General features: G+C 31.8%; 1 protein-coding gene across 2 annotated transcripts in view; it reads left to right on the forward strand.

Annotated features, from left to right (window-relative positions):
- Positions 1 to 16,439, forward strand: part of LOC115880028 (GAS2-like protein pickled eggs) — a 272,661-nt gene extending 256,222 nt beyond the window's left edge. For both annotated transcript variants that reach the window (XM_030897139.1, XM_030897140.1), the window contains exons 9-15: positions 2,823 to 3,014; positions 3,717 to 3,882; positions 4,805 to 4,985; positions 7,207 to 7,407; positions 7,529 to 7,795; positions 11,393 to 11,529; positions 16,009 to 16,439. In XM_030897139.1, coding sequence (XP_030752999.1) covers positions 2,823 to 3,014; positions 3,717 to 3,882; positions 4,805 to 4,985; positions 7,207 to 7,407; positions 7,529 to 7,795; positions 11,393 to 11,529; positions 16,009 to 16,185 — 1,321 coding nt within the window. In that variant the 3' untranslated portion in view covers positions 16,186 to 16,439. The remainder of the gene's footprint in view (positions 1 to 2,822; positions 3,015 to 3,716; positions 3,883 to 4,804; positions 4,986 to 7,206; positions 7,408 to 7,528; positions 7,796 to 11,392; positions 11,530 to 16,008) is intronic.
- The last annotated feature ends 1,331 nt before the right edge of the window (positions 16,440 to 17,770 follow it).

The raw sequence follows: 17,770 nt of genomic DNA on the forward strand, positions 1-17,770 counted from the left end.
TGCATATAATTTATATCAGTGTAATTTTGATATTTTCAGGGGTGCGTTTTGGTTTCGGTTGTGAAGTTCAGTTTAGTGGTTTTTTTTTTTCTTGGTTTATATTGTTGTTGTTTTTTTTTTTTTCATTGATATATTTTTTCTCATTGATGTTATTTTTTGTTTAATTTAATTATTTTGTATTGAATTTTTTTTGTGTGTAACCCACTCTGTAATTGGCGTAAGCTGTAGAGTGTTGTAGAATAAATAAATAAATAAATAAATAAATAAATAAATAAATAAATAAATAAATAAATAAATATTTTTAATTTCGATTGCTTTGAATGTCTTGATTTTAAAATTGGATGTTTCACGTTATACATTTTCAGTCAATTGTTGTATACATCGGTTCTGATCGTAAAGTTATTGATTTTTGTCTTATTTGTATTCTTTGCTTATGTTCAGAGTATTTTCTATTTTCTTCTCGTTCCACTGAGGTTGTTCAATTCATCATCATCATCATCATCATTATTTTCAACGATTTCCAATTATGGTTTAAAATAATTAGAATCGAAGTGGTTAATCACTGCGACCTTAAAGATCTATTGTGTGCCCCCCTTCCTTGAGTCATCACAAAGTCTATATCCCATCATACCCCTGTTGTAGAGGGGACAGGGTATTTCCCATCCTCCTCTGACAACAGTTCTTCCTCCGAGGGTACACACCTTCCACGGTTGGAGTTTGGCAAATTGAGGAATTTAATAATTTGATCGTTGTGTGACATGTATTTTCCTTATAATGTCCGTTTGAAGTATCCAGGTTTCGCATGCCTAGGTCATGATACATAGTACACATTGGTCGAATGTTTTCTTCTTCAGATAAAGTGGCATTCTGGATTTGATTTAATCTATTACCTATCAATATTTATAGCGACTGTATCAACGTTAGACATCTTTATTTCTATTATAATTGAATGAGCCTTTTAAAACTACTGTTTAATACATAAGTGTAGTAGGAATAAAGTTGTGCTAGGAAAAATATTAATTCAAAAACTAAGTGCATGGATTTTAGTAACATCTACGCTCGTTTTGAACAAACTTTGACTGAATTACATACAAATTATCAACTTAAAAGTACGAGATAAAATCTTAAAGCCGTATTTCTTTAAGCTTTATTTATCCATGATTTAAGAATTACCTTCAATCTCGATGATTTAACTTTACGACTATTTGCATTTCTAAATCCTAAGCAAAGAACGTTTCAAAATAAAAATTTCAGTAATCAACCTGTTGTAACTGGGTGTGTTTAAGGAATTATATGTTACTCATCTCTCCAATCTTTTTATTGACATTGTCGGTGAGTCACTCTTTTGATTTTTTCCTTCTATCAAATCCCACACGCTGAAGTAATTTAAAAATGTTGTTAATTAAAAAGTAATACTTTATTTTGTGTATACGCTCACGCTATGATCAGTGTTAGGTCATTGGTCTAAAAAGAACTGTTCAATGATGATATAGTGGAAAACTGAACTGCTCAATATTGATTTTTGAAGTTTTTTGAAGTTTCCACTATACCGGGTGCGTCTCAAGCGGCTCACCTTAATAATATAACTTATTAAGAATAACTTAACACTAAAAACATTAGACGATGAAATTTATTTTTCCAAGGTTCCTTAATTAAACATTGACCTAGACCCTAGATTAAAATTTAAAATACATTCTCCCATTCTGTTTACATGCACATACCAAATTAATTGTTTTTTTTTTTGGATTTCTTCTTCGATGGTTATCTCTTTCTTTGTTATTATTCTTATTTCTTCATTTCGCACTTTTTTGAATTTTGATTTTCTTGCCGATCTTCTGAGGAAGTCCATTTCCATATGTCCATATGTAAGTGTACTCTTAACCATCGTGTCATTTATGCGAGTTTTTGTTGCTATGTTTATTTTTTTTAAAGGATAGAATTTAGTAATGCTGGTCTGTAATGCTTCTGGTTTTGTTGATTCTGTTGTTGATGATATTGTTGCTTTTTCTTTTGTTATTATTTGTGTTAGTACCTAGGTATGTGAATTCAGTACAAGCTTTTATTCTGTTTCTGTTTTCCATTTCTAGCTCTTGTCCTTTGTTACCGACGCATAGATATGATAGATATTCGTTCTTTTTAAAATTTATTTGTAAACTCCATCTATCATACTCCTAATTTAATTTTTAAACATATACTCAGTGTCCTCTACGTCTGAGGCCAGTATTACTTGATCGTCGGCATAGTGAATCGTATGCCCATTCCACTACATTTTCGTCTCCATTGTTGAAATTAAAAAAAAAATCAATTTTGTTTTAAGCAAAAATATCAAGTTTAAAATATGTTATTCTATTCAGAGTGTCATTTTCTATCTAATAGAGTAGAAAAATACCGAAGGTGTCATTTAAAAATCAAAAGTTGTAGTAATTTCCGGTGAAACAGGAAGTGATCGAAAAAAATTGAACTAATGGTCAGTCAATCCTAATTTATGTCATGCACTAACATTCCAAATTTCGTTTTTTTTTCTGAAAAAAATAAAAAGTTATAGGGGTGAGCCACTTTTGAGATGCATCCGGTATACTACAGTATATAACTATACGACTATACTACAACAAAACTTAAAAAAAGTCTTCGCGCACTTCAATTTGTATTTAGCTAAATTGAATAAATGTAGAACTGGTTTTCACATTTACTGAAACTGTAAATATACCTACTGATCAGTTTCTACGAAAACGTGTTCTTATGTTCATCGTGCGTTCATTTAAAGTGAATCAGTCAGACTAATAAAATATATTAGAGCAAATTAAAGTCGTAATTTTTTTCAGATCTAATGTTTCTCCGGCATCCCTTCCACCTACAATCAACGGCGTCAACAGCGGACCTCACAGTCTCGGCCCTCCAATGAATTCCCTCAACAGATCCCGTTCAAAATCGCCATCGTTCTTACATGCTGACACCAGAAGATCTATCAGCCCCAATTTTCCACGAAAAAGTTTGGCAGCACCTCCCAATATTAGGTATATACAGGGTGTCAAAAAATACTGTATCTAACTTCGGTGTGTGATTCTACAGATTAAAATAAAAAAAAAGTTTCTATGAACATATGCCCTTAAATACTTCCTATTAAAATAATATATTGTGAAACTTGGTACTTTTACACTTATTTTAATGCCAAAGCGAATGGCGATAGTGTAAAATTCCGTAACAGACCAGAAGGGGTACTTTACATTAAAGTTCTAAATAGTACTACTGGTCATCCTTTTTTAACCTTATACAGGTCAGGTCAGGTAATAGTGATACCTAGGTGCAAACCTAGAGTACGTACTAGGATGTATTTCAGGAAAATATTTTACCTTCTATAGGGTGGCTCAAAAAACTGTGAGTGGATCGGGATTATTTTTTTTTTGAATGGAAACACCCTGTATATTATTGCATTTTTGGAATATTTCGATAGTTTCAGAGATATTAATAAATAAATAAAAAATATTTATTTTTCACTCTTTCTTCAAAAAAATTAATAGAAATACAAGAAATGTACTGAAATCAAAACTATACTAGGTATGTGCCCTGTACTCACAAAAAGACCAAGAACAAAACTGGGCCTTGCCCACTAAACCAAGGCTGCGAAATGAGTAGTTCAAGACCAAGAGGGTCTTGGTCTTGATCGTGCATTTGCTAATTACTAATCGGAATTATAACTATTTTTTTATGTTTTGTAGATCCAGAAGTCCTACACCCAACTTTACTTCAACACACACGACCAAGTTAGCTACCAGAAGTTCACAGCCTTCAGTAAAGACAGCATCGTCGGGACCCCAAAGTTTACCTCCTTATTTACCCCAACCCAAGCATGTAGCCAGCATACAGATACCTGTAGAAAATAAGGTGAACTAGAAACAGCTTTTAATAATTTTTAATTTTTTAATTAATAGTTTTTGATTATTTTTAATAATTTTGATGATATATATATTTTTTCATACCAAAGAATATTTTATTGTCTCCCACATGGGTCAAATACATCACCTTACTTCTTCAAAGTATGGTTGCTCAATTTTTACTATAAATCCATTTAGGAAGGTAGCGTATGATCAAAAAAAGAAATGGCGTCAGCGATGGCTATGAACTGAAGATCGCTGTCATTTTACATGTACATTTATATGGGAAATGTCATCTCTAAACGTCATTTTCTCAAAATTGACATAAAAATTGTCAAAATTAACATTAATTATAGAAGGATTAAAAAGGATAGTACGTTTCCAGACAAACAAATTTTTTTTTTAATTTTAAACTACACCATTTATAAAAATAATTTTTACTAATATAAAAATAAATTACAACCTTCTTATAGTCAACTGGTAGAGGGCACCATTAAAGAAGAACGCGGGCCAAATAATGATGTTTAGGGCTTGACCTCGCCAAAATTATCACCGATTGTCATTCCTGAGCCATCTTTGACGCATTTTTTTCGATCGTATGGTATGTAAGATGTGGAAAAGATCAAACTAAATATAAAACTTTATGAAAAATAGCGGTTACCACCTATTTTTCACAAATAGTCAGATTAATTCAAAATATCTGCACTTTTAGTTAGTTTCCAAAATTGCTGGTTAATTTTAAAACTAGCTAAGTATTTATTTTAACCGTAGCATAATATGCTAAAAACAAAAAAAAAATAAATTAATTTCCTAAAAATAATAAAAATTAATTTTAAACATATAATATATGTTTAAAGATGGAAATTTTGTAGAAAAATATGGCCGAAATATATATTTTTTCAAGCAAGATATTTAACTTAAATTATTTTTAGGTACTAAAATCCGAAGCAGTTCTTCAAGTCAATACCGAGTCACACAGCAGCGATACTCACAGCGACACCTCATCTCAAATGTCCGACGAAGGATACCGAAGTTTAGGTATCGTTCAAGATAAAAATAAGAAAAGATCTTCATTGTACAGTCAAAACTCAGCCGAGGATGTTGAAGAAACCGGTAAGTGGTTTTACAAATTTGTCCAATCACTTTAAATGAATTTTAATGAAAGAATAAAAAAACAGTCGAAAGTTTTGATTTATATTTATGATAAATGTTTTTACTACGCCTATGGTGTATCCAGTGGTATCATACTAATTAATTACGAAAAAAACGTATTAAAATGTTAACAAAAGGTACAAAACTAGTATCGAGGTATAGCACATATCAAGTACAATAATATCAGAAAAAGAATTATCGAATTCAATAAAAAAAAACGCTAAAAAGGTGTAGTGGACTGTTTATTTCCCTGTAAAACATAGCTCCTGGCTCTTTCTTATCATTGCGCCTTTTACACTTGAAAGCTGAACAAATTACCATTGTAATTAAATTTATACAAGGTTCACTACACACAACCAACTATTAAAAATCGCTAAAATTGTCGCTGATGACCAGTTGATGACTCATTCGTTATGTCGAAAAAATGGCGTCTAAGGTCACAAATTCTGCTGCAGCCCGTATGTGGGCGTATGTCATTGGTTTGTAGCTTCTGAATAACGGTCTAGGTAAAGTATCTTGCTCATTTGCCAACTCAGAATTAGAATTTAGAGTTAGTAACCCGCATTTTCATTGGAAGGCACTGTCATATTTATTTCAAACCAATAATAATTAATAAAATTACTATAAATCACTATAAATAATGAATTGTTTGTAATTGAACTCTATTTTCTGTATTATTAATCCGGTAAATGATGGAGATGAACAATTGTGATTGATTAAAATTTTATTTTAAGATGAAACTTTTGTTATAACAACGTTCTGAGAATTTGAATAATGAATTGAATAATGACAAGACAAGTGACATCTGTCTAAAAAAGACGACAAGTCGGTCGTGACAATTGGGGTATGTAAGTGAGACGAATGACAATTGGGTTATGTCAAATTTAGAGTGACGATTTTGATTATGATATTAAAAGATATTGATATTAAAAGAAATACATATTCTATGAGTTTGCCTAACGATTAACATTAATTTAAAAATAAATACCCAACATGAATAACGAACAAAACGTTAAAAAAAACAGACCACAGACCACACAAAACAAATTGTTGGTTAGTAGCAGAGTTTGAATAAGAAAACTAAGGAAGGAGCATAATGCTATCCATGTATTCATGCATGGTGGGCGGAAAAAGCACTTTAGGGTGGGGATCCTTGACAGTTCTGTTTGACGATTCATTTGACACATTTGAATTTGGTTTGAAATTTTGTGGATTTGTCAGTCTTTACGGAGCTTATTTTATGTTATTTATTATTTATTTTACTACTGATAGTTGTATAAAGGTAGTAAATCTAGATGGAAATTGTGACAGAACTTAAATTAACAGTGACACTATCGCGATTTATCGAAAAAGACTCTAAAATAGTTGGTTGTGTAGCGTAAAATTGAGTGAAATAAACTGTAAGTGACTATATAATATACATACGTGTAGTAAACCGATCATTTATGAAATTCACTTAAATTAACTAAATTATATATTTTTCTTGCATTTTAGCTTTTATTTACTACTTGTCAAAGATTAGATGTCAAAGAATTTTGATACGTTAATTTGACTTACCTGCTTCAGTAGCGTATCGGATGTTTGTGTTAATAAATACTTATTATAACTTATCTATTTTTATTAGAATTATATATTTTTATAACAATTTTAATAACTACCAACATTTATTCACAATGTAAAATAAAATAACAAATTACTGAGTCTACCCCACGTCTACCCTACATCATAGTTTTACATTTTTTAAATAAAATTAGAACGGCACTGATAAACCGGAATTTAAGTCGGCCATATTTGAGGCCCATCGCGGTTTACCTAAGATTTTTGATATGCTCCTTCCTTAGTCTTCTTATTCAAAGGCAGCAGAGTTAGTAGTAATCAGAGATATAGATGTAGTAGTATTTTGGTTTAATGGCCACAGATGCCAGGCTATCCGGCCGATGAATTATCGTCTTTTAATAAAAATTAAAAAGCATTGTGAAATTATAAAGCTAAAATAGTATACGGTTTTATATTAACTCTAATTTTTTGAAGCTTATTAAAAGCTTCATTTAATAGCTGTTGGTAAGAAGTTTCACTTCAAATATGCGCACATAGTGCACACACAATTTTTTTTGTTGAAAAAATCTGAGAAAGTGATTGGGCTATAATATTTTTTCTCGATAATGTTAATCGTACTTTATAGAAAATCAACACATTTACACCGAAGACGAACTCAACGACGTCGGTTTAAGAAGAACCAACTTCTCACATAAACTCTACCTAGAGAGTCTCAAAAATTTACGAAAAAGTCCCGAACCTCACGGATCATCGCCTACCTCACCAGTTTCGGAAACCGACAGCGCCAGAACGCTGTTGAGTAATCAGAAACCCAGCAATAATTTGGGTATGAATAGCATGTATTGTGTAATCAATTAAATTTAGTTTGTTTAAGTCTTCATTTGTTTATAAAACCATTGTATTGTATTGCGTTATTAAATACGTAACAAACATATAAAATATTACAGGTTCTCTTGCAAGGATCGCCAACAAAATAAAGGAACGTTCGTTCAGCGAGGACAGGCCTAAACCTAAAAGAGAATCCAGCATCGATCTAGGAGAACCGCTAAGAAACGGAACAGGTGGTAGTCCTAAAAAATCCATTTCGACCAGTAACAACGCCTCACCTAAGAAAGGAGACAGTAAAACGAGCACCTGGAACGGAAGGGGCAGATCTTCAAGACCGAGTCTTACCACAGACACATATGTCTCGCCTTTCCAGAGAAACAATAATGGTATGTTATTTGTATATTATAGATATCGTATGATCATTTGATCAACTATTATCTGTCATAGGCATTTGAACGGCACTACTGTTGTTCGCAATTCGAACAATAGCAGGTGCCACCCTGATGATGATGTAAACGAAACTTATCCAACTTTGCAGGGTGGAACAGTGTACACCGTCGCTCACATTGCCTACCCACCAAATTTGGTCGCCATCGGACATCAACTTTTGACGTTTCTTACGCCAAAATTAACTGTCACAGTGACACGTGTCATTCACGGTCAAGTTGGCCTTGGTTCATTCTATCGACATATCAAATTTCATTTAAATCCGACGATTTTTTGATTTGATCCATTGATGATGGGGTTTCGTAGTGCACGAAACCTCGTCAAAATATCATGAAAAGATGGGGATCGAAGAGGGGAATTCCAGGTTTCAGCTCCCTAGCGCGCATATGGTCTGAGTTACGACGCTCCAGAACCATACAGAGCGTAGGCTACCTCTTGCATGTACTTGTGATGTGCGTCATCAGTTTTTTTTTAGAAATATTTAACAACAAATATCTATCTCAAGAACGAAAATTGTCAATCTCATAAATGAAACGGTTTTGTAAAGTAAACATTCAGGACTACAACATAATACCAAATAAGCAAAATCGATTTTCTAAAATTTTTCGAAAACATTTCTCGCCACCCCCCTGTCGATTTCCTCAAAAACCAAAATGTCTCAAATCGCAACTAAAATATTCTTGTATACAGGGTGGTCCGAACTGTATTCCGGAAACTTCAGCAGCATATTCTGCAGATAAAAATAAGTAAAAAAGTTCGTATAAATGTATGTCCAAAAATGCTGGTAGTTTCGTAGATACATTGTGAAGAAATTTCATTTTTACTTCAATTTTTTCCAAATAATTTCTGAAGTAAAGTCAATATTTGAATGAAAATTGGCGTCTGGGAGTTTTTTGACATGAGAAATTTGATTTTGATGTCAATATGGCTCCTACTAGTAGAGGGCGCCACCTACATATTTTTTAACAGGTTTGAAGAGTAATAACTTTTCGTCCGTACCTGTATAAAACTACTGAGTAAGAAAATATACATTTACGATGTTTTTTATGTAAAAAATGTCTTCTGGTAAAAACCGATACGAGTAATGGTTTTCGAGATATTTGGAATCGAAATTATTAATACCTGTCATCATTGACATTAATTAAACATGTTGACTAAATAGTTATTAAACTGAAATCATAAATTCGAAATATTTTTGTGCCAAAACTTCAACAGAAACTGTTTTATCATCATTTTTAGCAGAAAAATTTATGATTAATTTAAAAAAAAATAAAAATTTTCAAATTTATTATTTCAGTGAAATAACTATCTACTCAATGTGTTTATTTTTCGTCAATAATGACATGTGTTGACCAGTTCCATTCTAAATATCTTAAGAACGGTTGCTCGTAGCGATTTTTACAGAGATATTTTTTACGTAAAAAGTCACAGAGATGTCTATTTTTTCGTTCGGTAGTTTTATACAGGTACGGACAAAAAGTTATTACGCTTCAAAACAGTTAAAACATATGTAGGTGGCGCCCTCTACTAGTAGGAGTCATATTGACATCAAAATCAAATTTCTCATGCCAAAAAACTCCCAGACGCCAATTTTCATCCAAATATTGACGTTACTTCAGAAATTATTTAGAAAAAATCGAAATAAAAATGAAACTTCTACACCCTATATCTCCGAAGCTAAGCATTTTAGGACTTACATTTATACGAACTTTTTTATTTATTTTTATCTGCGGAATATGCTGCCGAAGTTTCCGGAATACAATTCGGACCACCCTGTATTTTAATCGGTTCAAAACGTTCTACGTCTTCCGATGCCATCTCTCCATGCCTGTCTGTCTCTTCATGCACCGTTTCCGAGAGATCTTTCCTCCATAAACTTGTCAATCCCTTCCAGCCAACTTCTTCTCGGTCTACACTGTTTTCTTCTTCCTGCAGGTTTCCAGTTTATAATTTGCTTTGGGATTCTTATTTCTGCCATTCTGTAGACATGCCCGTACCATATAACTAAAATATTCTTACTGATAGTTAATTTTACGTAGAATTGACTGGCACAAACCGTTTTCCGATACTCCAAGAGATCTTGAGTTACTTGAGAAAATCTACAAAAGAAATAATTTTTCCTCTTTTCCGATAATATCTCTAGAACGAAAAGTGTCAATCTCAAAAACAAAACGGTTTTGTAAAGTAAACATTCGGGACGAACAGTTTATCACCGAATCCGAACGGCACTATTTAACAGGCTTTTCAAGGCAAATATACAGGGTGGTCCGAACTGTATTCCGGAAACTTCAGCAGCGTATTCTCCAGATAAAAATAAGTAAACAAGTTCTTATAAATTATGTCCTAAAATGCTTAGTTTCGGAGATACAGGGTGTAGAAGTTTCATTTTCATTTCGATTTTTTCCAAATAATTTCTGAAGTAACATCAACATTTGGATGAAATTTGGTGTCTGGGAGTTTTTTGATATGAGAAATTCGATTTTGATGTCAATATGGCTCCTACTTGTAGAGGGCGCCACCTACATATTTTTAATTGGTTTGAAGAGTAATAACTTTTTGTCCGTACCTGTATAAAACTACTAAGTAAAAAAATATACATTTACGACGTTTTTAACGTAAAAAAGACCTCTTAATAAAAATCGCTACGAGTAATAGTTCTCGAGATATTTGAAATCGAAATTATCAATACCTGTCATCATTGACATAAATTAAACATGTTGACTAAATAGTTAGTAGACGGAAATCATTAATTTGAAATGTTTTTGTGCCAAATCATCACCAATCATCATTTTTTCGAAGAAAATTTTATGATTAATTTAAAAAAATAAAAATTTTCTAAATTTATCTTTTTAGTCCAATAACTATCTACTTAACATATGTTTATTTTTTGTCAATAATGACATGTATTGACTATTCCCATTCTAAATATCTCGAGAAGGGTTGCTCGTAACGATTTTTACCCAGAGACATTTTTTACGTAAAAAAATACAAAAATGTATATTTTTTAACTCGGCAGTTCTATACAGGTACGGACAAAAAGTTATTACTCCTCAAAACAGTTAAATCACATGCAGATGGCGCCCTCTACAAATAGGAGTCATAATGACATCAAAATCAAATTTCTCATGTCAAGAAACTATCAGACACCAATTTTCATCCAAATATTTACTTTACTTCAGAAATTATTTGGAAAAAATCGAAATAAAAATGAAACTTCTACACCCTGTATCTCCGAAACTAAGCATTTTAGGATATATGTATATTTATAAGTTTTTTACTTCTTTTTATCTGCAGAAGATGCTCCCGAAGTTTCCGGAATTCAATTCGGACCATCCTGTATACTCAAGTTGATTTGCAATTGCCTTCCTTGAGGTGGCATAAGGTGGCCTCTAAAAATTACTAAACCAATATGAATCTAATTCAATTTCACAATTTTACAATATTTCTTATATATTTCTTTAATATTTAAAAATATTAACATTTAAAAATGCATATTTTAAAAATGCAATTAATCATTCGTTAATGTAAAATTGCAGGAAGAAGAAGTATGTCTGCAGTAGGAGAAAGAAGAATATCTGTGTCTGCAAATACGTCTCCTGCCAAAAGTAGATTGAAACAAGAACTTCTACAAACCGTCTCTAAATGTGATAACGACGAGACCATGGCACAAGAGGTAAAATTCAGTTTAATTTCTGTTTTAAAAGATTTTGATTTCTATTTAACTCGCCAGGTGGTTGCCATTAATACTTAATTTTGATTAATTTTGATCAAATTCCTTACCTATACGTGATTGTTACCGCATTATTTGTTTTAATTTTTGTTTGTGATTTTTTTACATATAGCCCACAAAACTGCAAAGATCGAGAAGCCAAAAGTTAATTAAGACAGTACAAGTATGCACAACATAATTACATATTGTCATGTGACTTGCACAGCGTGTGGTTTTTCATTGCATATTACTACAATCAGACATTTAATTCGATCTTTTTGTACTATAGTAGATACAAGCCAAGAAGCAAGAAGCCATAAAACTATTCGTTTAAAAGTGCTTTTTAAAGAATTAGAAGTAAAGAAAAGCATTTTTATAGAAAATATTTTAATGATTACATGTTAACAATACAGATATCCAATATGTACTACAATAATTTTATAATACCGGGTGAGTCTAAAAAGTGGCTTACCCCTATAACTTTTTTTTATTTTTTTTTCGATAAGAAACGAGATTAAAAATTAGTGTTATACTGTTGAGTTATACGATTTTTTTTCAAGCGAAAATGTCAAAAGTTGACATATGATATATCATTCTATTCAGAGTGTATCAAAGTGATCAAAAGTTGTAGTCATTTCCGGTGAAAGAAGAAGTGACCAACAATTGAATACGTCAATCATTCTTAATTTATGTCATATATCTTCTTAAATCCAAGCCACTTTTGAGACGCACCCGGTATAACAAAAATGTAGTTTGCTCTACCCATTTTGTAGAAAAAATTAAAATATCAAACATAACAGTGATGTGTGTCTTGTATAAATAAAACATTTTTAGTAGCGTCAATATCGGAATTTTAATATATAGGGTGTCCCAGGCTGAGCACAATAGCACAATATCTAGATAGAGATATTTTGCACATGATTGTTTTACGAGATCTATCGATTAAAAATATTTTCAATCGGTGCCCCCATTTTTTATTACATACTGAAATTCTCTGTAAAACTCTATGAATATTGATGTTAAACACACTATACCTAACATCTAACATTAACCGTTTTTTGAGAAAAAAAAAATATTTAAAATTTTTGGAGGAAAAGAACTACCTGTCAAAAAAATGTGTATAGCCTACAATTCAAATTTAGTGATTACCACAGCCACTGTAACATAAAGAAAAAACATGTGGCTATCTATTTCAAAAATTAAATTGTCATGGAATTGAGCAATTAAAAAATTATCATAAATCATTTTTTTCAAACGGAAACCTACTGTTTTTATTTCACTAATGAAAAGGTTTTTCAGTTCGTTACTTTTTAATTATACATGTTCCTATACCTAAAATAAATCGTTTTTAAGTTATTTAAGATTTAGTTTGAAAACATATATTTTTCTTGATTTTATCTAGCTTCCTTTGACGTTTGTGTCAAACAGTCAGACAATTTATTTCCATCTGTCAGAAAACGAATTATCTGAATTAAATTGAATTTCCTATATTATAAATACTGCCTGAATATACTAAGTATGTAATAATAAATGGGGGCACCCATTTAAAATAAGAAAGTTACCGTCAACTTCCGGTATTTCCGGAAGTGCCGCCGTATTGAAAACATTTTTAATCAATAGATCTCGTTGTGAAACTATGATGTGCAAAAAACTCCGAACTATATGTTGAAGTTCTCTAGAAACTTCTAATGCACGCTCAGCCTGGGACATCCTGTATATATGATATTTGAAATTTCTTGTACTCTACATCGTAGTATACGCGTTTTCAAATGTAAAAAAGATCGAAGGAAATGTAATTTTGCTCGTTGCATGGCTTACATTCATCAATACACAAATGAATACGACAATAATACTTTTCGATTGTTTATTCGTGTAATTTTCTTGTGTTTTTGGATTTTGTTAAATATTATAGCAAAAATATAAATATGTGTACAGGGTTTTTTTACGCAACTGGTTTATTAATTTTTTTAAAATCTAATTTTGATACAAATTTGACTGATATTTCAAGTTAATTATATATGTCTACCCTGTATCCTGTTTCTATATATACTTTCCTTGTATACTGTACCAACTTGTGCAGGTCCTTGATAAGATTGGAGCATTGTTCCTCTGGTTCTAGCATTGTTTTCCCAAATAGAAATTGTCGTTTGCGATCCAAAGCCTCGAAGTGACATATAACGTGCTCTATTGTTTCAGAGGATATTTCCCTCTGGAGTCTGCACTAAAGATTTTCTTGATACAGGTTGAGCTTGTTGATGTAGCACTTGACACTCATATATCCTGTCAGAAGACCTGTTGTATTATAGCAGTTTCTTTGTAGTTTTAGAATTAGATCCTGGATGAAACCCTTTATATGCTTGAGTTCTGTCTGTTTTACCAGTGGACATTCTGCTGTTCCCGGATCCAGTGTTTTACTACTCTACGTGTCATACATTTTTAAAGGAAAATTATACCTGGAAATAATATTAACTTCATCATCATCATTATTTAGCTTATTCGGTGCAATGACGAACAACAGCCTCCCTCAACTCTAGCCATTTCTTTCTATTTTGTGCCATTTGAACCCAGTTTCAAGCCACTCTCTTAATATCATTTGTCCATTGACTAGAAGGCGTCCTATGCTTCTATAGGCCTTGTACGTGTCTTGGTCTCCATTCCACAAGTTTCTTTGTCCACCGTCCATCTGTTATCCTAGAAACATTTCTAGCCCAATTCCATTTAAGATGTAAGACAGATATCACCACATCCCTTACTCCTGTTCTATTTCGTATGGTATGACTGGGTATTTTATCTCTAAGTGTAACTCCCAACATGGACCTTTCCATTTTCCGTTGCATGACCTGTATTCTATGTATTGTCCTTTTTTTGTCAAAGTAAGTGTTTCAGCTCCATACGTGAGGACGTGATCCGTGCGGACAGGCAAGACACACTGGTTAAAGACCAAAATATAAGACCAGAAAATATTAACTTGCAACTCAAATATGCATCTATATACACTTCCCCAATAAATTAACGCACCACACCAAATAACCAAAAGTTTAAGTTAAGTTTTTGTCAAAACCACTTATCCGATTTGGACGATTTTTTTTTGAAAGATAGCTTATTCTTTCCACAATGTTGCTATACTAACTGTATTTTGATAGGAACCCTTTTTATACTAATACCGGGTGTAGCAATTATAACGTGTTTTTTTAATAAAATTTGTGATACCCTGTAGAGTTGATCAGTTACAGTATCAAGTTAAAATTGAAATCACATTTTAGCCTTATCTTTTTTTACATTTTGTTATTTTATTTACTCCATTATCTTCCTTATTACACGAGAAACAACATTTTATAGGATGACATGATTTAATATTGGTTTTAATTAACATTTTCCATTTTACTCACTAAAGTAAGTAGCAGGCTATGGAAAAACACGGCTTACCAGTAAATGTCAATAGAAATGCTAGTTTCTGTGCAAACTTGTAGACCATTAGTATCTCTGAGCTGAGTTTGAAGGGTCCGAGCTGTTACGAAACGTTGTCTTAATGTTGAGAGTTCCTGAATCGAATTGGTTCTTCGATTCCTGCCTTATCCCGGCCTGCGACAATTACTCCCAGTATCTCTATACCGTTGTATAACTCGTAAAATGGTTGAGTGAGTTACATTAAATCGTTCACCAATTCTTCGGTAGCTCCAACCTTCCTCAGACAATATTAATGCTTGAGCACATTCTTCGCCAGTAAGATTTCTTGTTTCACGTGCACGTTGCATATTTTTGATATAATAAAAGGACGAAAACGACTGACACTGTCAACAAGCATCTCTATTTGACATTTACTGGTAATCCGTGTTTTTCCATAGCCTGCTACTAACTTTAGTGAGTAAAATGGAAAAAATGTTAATTAAAACCAATATTAAATCATGCCATCCTATAAAATGTTGTTTCTCGTGTAATAAGGAAGATAATGGAGTAAATAAAAAAACAAAATGTAAAAAAGAAGATAAGGCTAAAATGTGATTTCAATTTTAACTTGGTACTGTAACTGATCAACTCTACAGGGTGTCATAAATTTTATTAAAAAAACACGTTATAAATGCTACACCCGGCATTAGTATAAAAAGGGTTCCTATCGAAATACAGTTAGTATAGCAACATTGTGGAAAGAATAACCTATCATTCAAAAAAAAATCGTCCAAATCGGATAAGTGGTTTTGACAAAAACTTAACTTAAACTTTTGGTTATTTTTTTGTTGTGCGTTAATTTATTGGGGAAGTGTAGGTTTCTAAGAAAATTAATAATGAACCCAATGAGCGGAAAGTCCTGTATATACATTACTTCATCTCAAAATTAAAAAAAAACTGTCTGATATCGTTTAAAGATAATCATCGGAATGACCATTTTTATATGTTTTCAATATACAATATAAAACAATCCAATAATATTTATTTTAATACTAGATTCAAGAACTGTTACGTAAATATGGAAGCATGACTACGTTAGATAAGGAAGAATCGTTCTCGACGCCTAGTTTCGCCAGACAAACTAAAGAAAGAAAGTCCTACAGGAGTCCAAGGAAAGATTCCAGACCAGAGAACAATCACTCGAGAATTCCAGCCCCAGTGACGAAAGCTTAATTTCTTTTTGTTACCTAAAAGTTACTAGTTCTAACATATTCCAAGTTTAATCGTGATTATTTTTTCACTAGACTTTGTATCTAGTAACCAATCAGACAAGTGTAATTAGCTCGGTAATTAGGTATACTACAGCTGTTTTGTGTCCCCCTATTTTCATGATTGGCAAACAAAATTGTTAGCAAACTATACAGGGTGCTACAAATTCGAGGTACGAGCATTGGTATCTCGGAAACCGTAATAGATACAAAGATGGTTAAATTGGGGCAAAGTTGCGCATTGAGATGTTCACCAAGATGTCATCAAAAAAGTTTTAAAAATTTCAAGGATTGCTGAGTTTTTTGGAAAAAAACGGATTTTTTGGAAAATCAATTTTGTTTTTTCCTGTCGTTACTTTTTAGAAAATCAAAAAACTAATTATACATTCTCATAGCCCTTTATTAGGGCTATCTGATGGTACTTTTAGATTTTCAAATTAGCTGATAATTTGTGAGATACAGAGGCTAACTTATTTTTTTTAAATACGGACCTGCATTTTTTATTTCAGATTTTAAACGAACTCGGTCAGGTATAATGATATGCCACACTTGATACTTTTTTTTTGTTTGGTACCTTAACAACAACAAAACTATTTAATTATTATTTAAAATAATTTCAAGTGCGACTCTGGTTTTTTAAATTATTTAATCTGATTATATTCATCGCAACCATATTGATCAGCGCTAATTAACATTGAACAAGGAAAATCGAACCAATTCAAAAATTCAAATAAACAATATTCAGGTCAGCAATTTAAAGATATTATTTTTAACTTTTTTTATTATGAATTTGGTATCTCAGTGTACGATCTAATAATATTCATAATATTAATCGTAGTTATTATAAACAAATCAACTTCTATAAACTGGTTTCTAATGCTCTACATGTTCGAAAGGGTTACCACCCTCCCCAATGCACAAATTTAATTTTTATTCAATCTTATTTATAGCTCGTTGAATATAACTTCTTGTTATAGTTATTGATTTCACTTTTACAAATGACGCCAAGTAATGCCCCTTGAGTTATTGCATTTGATTTTCCATATTCAATGTTTTACCCCATGTCATTGTTAAGTTTGTAAGCTTATCAATATTGTAACGATGAATAGATTAAATCTTAAAATTTTGAAAAACAGAGTCGGACTTGAAATTGGTTTAAATAAATTATGTTCAAATGTCCGAAACAAAAAAAAATATTAAGTGTGGCATATCGTTGTACTCAGGAGACCGAGTTCTTTCAAATTCTGAAATAAAAAATGCAGATCCGTATTTAAAAAAATTAAGATGGCCACTGTAACTCACAGATTATTAGCTAATTTAGAAATCTAAAAATACTATCAGATACCACTAATAAAGTGGCAATGAGAATGTGGAATTAGTTTTTTGATTTTCTAAAATGTAAGGCCAGGAAAAAATAAAAATGATTTTCAAAAAGATCCCTTTTTTCCAAAAAACTCAGCAATCCTTGAATTAAAAAAAAAATGATGGCATCTTGGTGAACATCCTAAGGCGTAACTTTGCCCCAATTTAACCCTGTTCGTATCTATTAC

Source organism: Sitophilus oryzae, unplaced genomic scaffold (assembly GCF_002938485.1).
Source record: "Sitophilus oryzae breed Bouriz unplaced genomic scaffold, Soryzae_2.0 scaffold_1604_pilon_pilon, whole genome shotgun sequence".
NCBI classification, from domain to species: domain Eukaryota; kingdom Metazoa; phylum Arthropoda; class Insecta; order Coleoptera; family Curculionidae; genus Sitophilus; species Sitophilus oryzae.